Source organism: Pongo abelii, chromosome 6 (genome assembly GCF_028885655.2).
Source record: "Pongo abelii isolate AG06213 chromosome 6, NHGRI_mPonAbe1-v2.0_pri, whole genome shotgun sequence".
Classification (NCBI taxonomy): Eukaryota; Metazoa; Chordata; class Mammalia; order Primates; family Hominidae; genus Pongo; species Pongo abelii.
In genome coordinates this window covers 125,928,873-125,936,448 of record NC_071991.2, presented here as the reverse complement: position 1 = coordinate 125,936,448, position 7,576 = coordinate 125,928,873, and the positions used below count along the sequence as shown (strand labels likewise).

The following is a 7,576-nucleotide window of genomic DNA, read 5'->3' as shown; positions in this document are numbered from 1 at the left end:
AGTAACAGTCATATAAACCCTGCCAGCCACAAGGGGACCAATTTACCATGTACCCGGAAGGTGGGAAACTGGAAATCCTTGACAAATAACACTAGTGACAACCACTGTGCAATAAATGAAAGTGATGCTTAACCCACAGGCTTCTAGGGTAGTGACACTTTAAGAACACTCAGGAAGCAAAACTGGCTTAACAGAAGACACTGTACTCCATTGCTGCGCTTTAGCAAAAGTCAATCAAGTTAATAAAATGATGCACATGCCCAGATGGGAGTGTAAATAAATATATTGTGAAGGGCAAAGGAGTGAATACAATAGTACGTGGGACAGGGAGTACAAGAGTGATGGATACAAGAAAAAAAACCCTCCAACTTTTGAGTAAAGGCCAAGTTGCTTAGATCTGGGAGAGCAGATATAATCATCTGTGTGGTGTGGACACTTTACCAACTGACTTTGAGAACAATCTGAATTAAGCAACCTTTTTGGTGGGTAAGTAAAACACACTGAAGAGTACAAAAGAAAAAAACCACAGCTTCCTGGAATGATAGTCCTCTTTGCCCCAGAGACTCAAGGAGAGGGGCTGGAAGTGGTGATCATTTTTCTTCTTCTTTACAGATCTAGTCATGTCAGGCCTGCAATAATCGTGGCCTAGGCTCACATAACTGGTTGATACATGGCAGACCCAACTGCCTCTGCCTCCAAATTCAGAAGTCTACTGATACTATGTTTTAAACAAAGTGATTTAAGCACTTTCCTGCTCCCAAGTATTGAGATGCTAAAATTAAACCTCAGGTCTAGAAATTAAGACCCTCCCTACCACGAATTTCAAGAGCAGAAGTCAACATGACACACAGTAGAAATATATATTCCACTTTATTAATTAGAAAAAATCATTTAAGCCACATGGTGGCCACAATGTCCATAACTTGAGCAGGCTTTGGCATCCCATCACCCCCTTCAGACCAATACACACTATGTTGGAGGAAGGACTTTAAAATGTAAAATGAGAAATGGGCACTGAACACTCCATCCTCTCCCTCCCAACAGCCCACCCACACACCTCTTCAACTGCTATCCAAACATGGAGGAGCTCTCGTGGAAGAGAGGCTGAACACCAAATAATTGAGCATAAGACATTCAAGACTAAAGGAACCCCAGACAGATGTTTAGGAAGTAGGGTTGAAAACATCACCATCTCCCAACAGCTGAAGTTGGGACATCTAAGAGATGTCAGAGACAAACTGCTGAGGAAAGCACAGCATACACCAGACCCTGGGGTAAGGGCGAGATCAACCTATCTCATAGCCATAAGCAATCCACTCACACCTGTGCATTAAACAGGCTTTTTCTTTTTTTTTTTTTGAGATGGAGTCTTGCTCTGTGGCCCAGGCTGGGTACAGCAGTGCAAGCTCGGCTCACTGCAACCTCCATCCCCGGGTTCAAGCAATTCTCCTGCCTCAGCCTCCCAAGTAGCTGGGATTACAGGCCTCTGCCACCACGCCCAGCTAACTTTTGTATTTTTAGTAGATATGGGGTTTTGCCATGTTGGCGAGGCTGGTCTTGAACTCCTGACCTCAGGTGATCCACCCACCTCAGCCTCCCAAAGTGCTAGGATTACAGGCATGAGCCACCGCGACCGGCCTAAACAGGCCTTGCCCAGGCAATGAACATCCAGTTAGACAGATTCTTCAAGGCCTAGTAATAGTTCTCTGGTTACACTGGTGCTCAGCTTGTCTGCTAGGAATGGGACTCCCATTTGGACATGGGTAGGTCAGTGTTCCAAAATATGGCCAGTACGGAAGGAGATCTTATCACATGCCTCTGGATGGATGGTCTGGAAGGCCCTTGGTGGGCTCTGTGTTGGTTAGTTGGCTTCTGGTGGTCCAGGAGGTCCCAGGTGATGGGCTCTCTAGTAAGCCCTCTAGGGACTCCATCACTCTAACGAAGATGGAGAGTAGGGTCAGCACCACACCTAACAGGTAGAGGTTCAACACATGCTTCATGGCTGAAAGGACCCTACTCCTCTGCAGAGAAACAGAGCTGCCTTCTTCTGAAAGGCCTCTGGACCCTGAGGAAAAAGAGGAAAGGATGAATCTATAGCCTTTAGGGGACATGCATGCATCCAGCCCTGACTCTTCTGTCCTCTCACGGGGCTGAAGGAGAGGCTTAGCCAGTGAGGGACACAGGGACCAGGGAGTTGCACAGCAACTCTCCAAGAATATTTTACATTGCAAACTTCATGGCTGCGGAGCCAGTCTTGCTTCTTGGACTAATTCAAGAACACTTCTTAAAACTTTTAACTTTCTTAGGCCAGGCGCGGTGGCTCATACCTGTAATCCCAATGCTCTGGGAGGCCGAGGCGGGTGGATCACCTGAGGTCAGGAGTTCGAGACCAGCCTGATCAACATGGTGAAACCCTGTCTCTACTACAAATACAAAAATTAGCCGGGCGTAGTGGCACATGCCTGTAATCCCAGGTACTCGGGAGGCTGAGGCAGAATTGCTTGAACCCGGGAGGCAGAGGTTGCACTGAGCCAAGATGGCGCCATTGCACTCCAGCCTCGGCAACAAAAGCAAAACTCCGTCTCAAAAACAAACAAACATTTACTTTACTGAAAATTTTGTTCCTACAAGGCACAATGCACAACCCCTGTGCTACAGTGCAGGTATCAGTCACCTTCCTGAAATAGGCCCAGTCCTTTTGCAGGGGGGTGGGTGGTGGGTAATGGGAAATATAAGAACATGCCCTAGAGAAAGCAAACTGCCTGGAAGTCTCTCCCACATCACAGATTGGAGTTAACTACAAACTTTTTGCAAGTCCAAATAACTCTATGAGGGTCAAATCTATCAAGTTCATTTATTTAACAAACATACCATGAATATCTGCAATGTGTTAGGTACCCTGGAAGATACTAGGGCCACATGGCAAACCTTACAGACAAAGGGTAGTTACCACGTAACACGCTAAGTGTTGGGACAGGAAGGAGATCGTGAAGGTGCTTTGGGAGGGCATGGCAGGGATGCCTAACTCAGCACCTGTGGGCGTGGGATGGGCCACGTGGATCCTAGTTAGGACCACCTTGGGACAAAACAGGGCTGACGGCTGAATGGGGACCCCAGATGGGGCGTGGGCGAGGAGAGAGGATCCTGGCGGCGCACCCCCAGCCCTGGAACGCGAGGCTGCTAGCGCGGCGAGCACTCTGGCGATGGGAGTGGGGAGCCGGGGAAGCCCACAGGGCCGCTCACCTCCGGGGGAAGAGCCGGGAGTGGATCGCCGGCTGTAAGAGCAGGTCGTCCAGGTGTCGGGAGGAAAGTCGGTTACTAAGCACCAGCGCAGAAGCTTCCCGCCACAAAACTCACAGGAGACAAAAGCGCCGTCGGCCGCAGAGCGCGGAGCAAGGCCACCCAGCCTCCGCCCCTTATAGCCGCGAGCACGCCCCCGGAGGGCACGCGCACGCGTACTGCAGGCCGCACGCACGCCCGGGGCGCACACGACGTGACGCACGTCCGCGGCCCCACCCCGCGGGCAACGGGGTTTGGGGATTGTCCCGGGTGCTCTCCCGCGGAGCTGTTTCCAAAAGTACACGTCGTGCGGTTTTGAGTCATTGTGTTCTGGAGTGAGACGAAGCGTGTGTATTAATCTCGACTGCCATCTCTGCCTTAGGAAACATTTGAAGGAGTCAGAGAGCACATATCCCTCCTCCCCAGTAGGTGAAAAACACCGACGGCTTTCGTGTCCGTGAAGCCCCGCCGTGGAGGGTGGGTTCTTCCCCAGAGATTTCGGCAAGCAGTAAATTGTCAGAGGGCACCAGACCTCTATCCCACTCGTTATTTTCTTCATTTCAAGGACTGAAGAGCTGGTTTTGTTTCACTTCATAGCGGTACCAAGATTCCAAATCCCGAGTTTCAGTTGCCATCGGTATCTCTGGAGTGGTGAGGCCCTTGTGCACCACATTAAGCTCTGCAAGCTCTGCTTTCTATGAGAGTTTGTCGTGTCGTTTAAGAAAACGTGAAATACTCCTGGCCCTGGTGTGGGATCCTAACTGCATATGGGCAAGTCACTTGGTATTTAAATGGGCCTCAGTTTTCTCATCTGTAATGAAGACATTGGCCACTAGATGATTTCTTTCTTTTGTTTTCTTTCTTTCTTTTTCTTCTTCTTTTTTTTTAAATAGAGTCTCGCTATGTTGCCCAGGCTGGTCTCGAACTCCTGATCTCAAGCCATCCTCCCACTTCTGTCTCCCAAAGTGCTGGGGCTACAGGCGTGAGCCACCGCGCCCGGCCGCTAGATGATTTTTAAGGGCGCTTTCGGCTTGAACTAAAGAGCCAGGAGGTCACAGAGCAGCCTTATGTCCAGATTTGGGGGCTGGGCTGCCTTACTAATCACCCCTCCCCCCACCCACCCAGCCAAGACTCTGCGGTCTGTCTTGAGAGCACGCAACGGGGGATCTCAGAAAGTAGAGTCCCGGAGAGACACTGGGAATGGGGAGGACCCGCGGGAAGGGGTGTACACGCTGTGGAAGGGAAGGCCGCTGGTGGCTTTAGAACTGGCCGTTCCGTGTACCCGGGTCAAGTGCCCGTGCCGGATAGGAAAGAACCCTGTGACTTTCCACATCTCAGCGAGCTCGGCGGGCTCTGCTGAAGAAGGGCTGTAAGACGGTAAGGGAGGAGCCATCCCCACTGCGACCTTTCCCCTCCTTTCCTGGCTGGCTGGTTGTGGTCTGTCGGGAATGAGGGGGTGGGGAAGCCGGGAAAGCGGAAGGTTGGGGCTGGAGACCTGCTGGCAGGCAGGCAGACATTTGGAACCAACTTTCCTGCTCAGCCCGCAGAACTTTTGGTCCTTCGCTATACCAGAGTTTCGTCTGTTTTTTTGCTTGACTGTGTGACCCTTCTCTCACACTGTTATTAAATAGGTCTCAAGCTGCGAAATCACTGCCAGATCCAAACGCCATTACTTTGCCAGGTGAAGGCCTTGGGCGAACCCTTTAACCTTCTTGTAGTTCGGTTTCCTCAGCTGTTCTGTGAGATCATAACAGTCTTAATCTGATATTAAATGACTTAATCATATAAAGCACTTAGAACAATGCCTGGCACATAAAAAACATTCCATGAGTGTTAACATTATCTGTATCATCAACTACAAAACTCCCAGTGAGTTTTGCTCATTAGCAGCCTAGGCTTGCTGAATGAATGCAGGAATTCTACAATGACCATTTGAGTTCTACTTAGTTTGAGTTCTAAATTTATACTTCACACAGCTGGAAGAAGGGATGGGCACCTCTCCAGCAATTCTTTCTCCCCATATTCCCTGCCATTGTCTAAAGGTCATGCCAGTTGGAAATAAGAAGGGTTTGGGTGAGGGCAGCTCTATGCTTTACCATCTGTCAGCTACAAATGTAGCTACCTGCATCAGGATTTCGTCCTGCCTTCAACACCTTGGCCAGGCTAACTGACACCTTTGAACTTTAGTTTCCTTATCTGTAAAATGAGGAAAATAATCTGTAAAACAGGGTTGTTGTGAGGGTTGGAAATAATGCCTATAAAGAGTATGTCATATATGCTCAACAAATAGTAGCTATTATTTTGCTAAAAAGTATAAAGCCAGATTCTTGTTCTAAATAAGCTTGTTACCTGGTTGAGTAAAACAAGACCTGAATAAGATAAGATAACTAACAACCCAAGGCAGTGTGGGGTAGAGTTTAGAAGTAAGTACATAACTAGGGTGGTAATGTTTTGCTTGGGGAACTCGGATTGCTGGGCGTGATGACTCACGCCTGTAATCCCAGCACTTTGAGAGGCTGAGGCGGGCAGATCACCTGAGGTCAGGAGTTCGAGACCAGCCTGACCAACATGGAGAAACACCATCTCTACTAAAAATACAAAATTAGCCAGGCATGGTGGCACATGCCTTTAATCCCAACTACTTGGGAGGCCGAGGCAGGAGAATCACCTGAACCTGGCAGGCAGAGGTTGCACTGAGCTGTGATCAGGCCATTGCACTCCAGCCTGGGCAACAAGAGGGAAACTCCATCTCAAAAAAAAAAAAAAAGAAGAAAGAGTGGAAACAAAATAATCATTCTTCAAGTAACTGATATGTGCTGAACATTTTGCTAAATGCATTACATGTATTATTTAATTTTTCTAACGATGCTATGAGGTAGGTTTTATTGCCTCTCTTCTTTATTTGTTGTTGTTGTTGAGAAAGGGTCTCACTTTGTTTTCCAGGCTGGAGTACAGTGGCACGATCACTGCTCACTGCGGCTTTGACTTTGTGGGCTCAAGCTATCCTACCACCTCAGCCTCCTAAGTAGCTGGGACTACAGGTACACACCACCACACCCAGCTAATTCTTTCTTTTTTCTTTCTTTGCCACCAGCACACCCAGCTAATTCTTTTCTTTTCTTTCTTTTCTTTTCTTTTCTTTCTTTCTTTTTCTTTCTTTCTTTCTTTCTTTCTTTTCTTTCTTTCTCCCTTTCTTCCCTTTCTTTCCTTTCTTTCTTTTCTTTCTTTCTTTTTTTTTTTTTTTGTAGAGATGGGGTCTCTCTATGCTGCCCTGACTGGTCTTAAACTCCTGACCTCAAGTGATCCACCTGCCTCAGCCTCACAAAGTGCTGGGATTACAGGTGTGAGCCACCGTACCCAGCCTTCTTTATTTGTTAACTATGCTTTTTCCTCCAGAGGAGGAAGAGACTTTCTTCACCTAGTCTTTTACTCATCTTTCATATCTCAATTCAAACATATTTCCTCTGGTCACCCTTGCTGACCCTCGGAACCTGTTCCAGGCTCCAGTGGCATGATAGACATTTCTTTCCCAGTGTGTTACTTTACCCTTAGTTGTATTAATGTCTGTGTCCCTTCAAAAGCCTGAAAATGTCAGTGAAAGGAGTGTTTGGTCTGATTTTGTTTCCATTCCATCTCCAGCAGCTAGCACCAAATAGGAGGCTTTTGATAAATATTTGTTGACTGAAGGAATAAATGAAAGAGTATTTTACCCAGCGTCTTCAGTGAGTACCCATTGTTTCACCAAGGAAAGGTAGATAAGGGCCGCAAGAGAAGGCCCTTTTCAGGCTCTACCTCCTCCTTGGAGCTGCAACCAAGGAAAGCTTTTTATAAGCTGCCCTTCCCCCAAAGCCCCTAAAAAGAAGTGATTCTGAAGTCAACCCACACAGGAGTACCATACTAAGAACACAAGTATTGTCACAAATTTGATCTTATCATCCAGTGTTCATTTAAATAACAGGTACTTACATTTCTGGTAAGTATAAACTGGTACATTCAGTATGGAAATCAATTTGTCAATAATTGTTTCCCTGACCCCTACTTGTTTTTTAGACACCTCAAAACCATTGAGGTGCTAAAAAAGACCACTGAGTACCATTTGGCAATATCTATAAAAATAAAAGCATACACATGCCCTTTAGCCCAGAATTCCACTTTTAGGATTTATCCTTCCACGTGTAGAGAATGGAGTGTGTAAAGGTAGTTGTTGCAGCACTGTTTGTGATAGTGAAAGACTGGAAAAAACAGCCCATCAATAGAGAACTGGTTAAATAAAAGATGGTGCATTCAGACATTGAAT

At 47.3% G+C, this 7,576-nt stretch overlaps 1 protein-coding gene and 1 long non-coding RNA gene across 5 annotated transcripts in view; one reads left to right on the top strand and one right to left on the bottom strand.

Annotated features, from left to right (window-relative positions):
* Positions 1-851: 851 nt before the first annotated feature.
* On the bottom strand, positions 852-3,838 carry HILPDA (hypoxia inducible lipid droplet associated). Its single transcript, XM_002818418.5, has 2 exons — positions 3,244-3,838; positions 852-2,065 (listed from the first exon to the last, which is right to left on the bottom strand). Exons 1-2 carry the CDS (start codon positions 3,836-3,838, stop codon positions 1,809-1,811), a joined length of 852 nt encoding a protein of 283 aa, XP_002818464.2. The 3' UTR covers positions 852-1,808.
* Positions 3,839-4,437: 599 nt separating this feature from the next.
* LOC112134350 (uncharacterized) overlaps positions 4,438-7,576 on the top strand; it is a 31,940-nt gene continuing 28,801 nt past the window's right edge. For 2 of the 4 annotated variants that reach the window (XR_010140750.1, XR_010140746.1), the window contains exon 1: positions 4,438-6,320. This is a non-coding gene — a long non-coding RNA (uncharacterized LOC112134350). The remainder of the gene's footprint in view (positions 6,321-7,576) is intronic. The other 2 variants (XR_008527244.2, XR_010140749.1) reach the window with 2 other exon arrangements.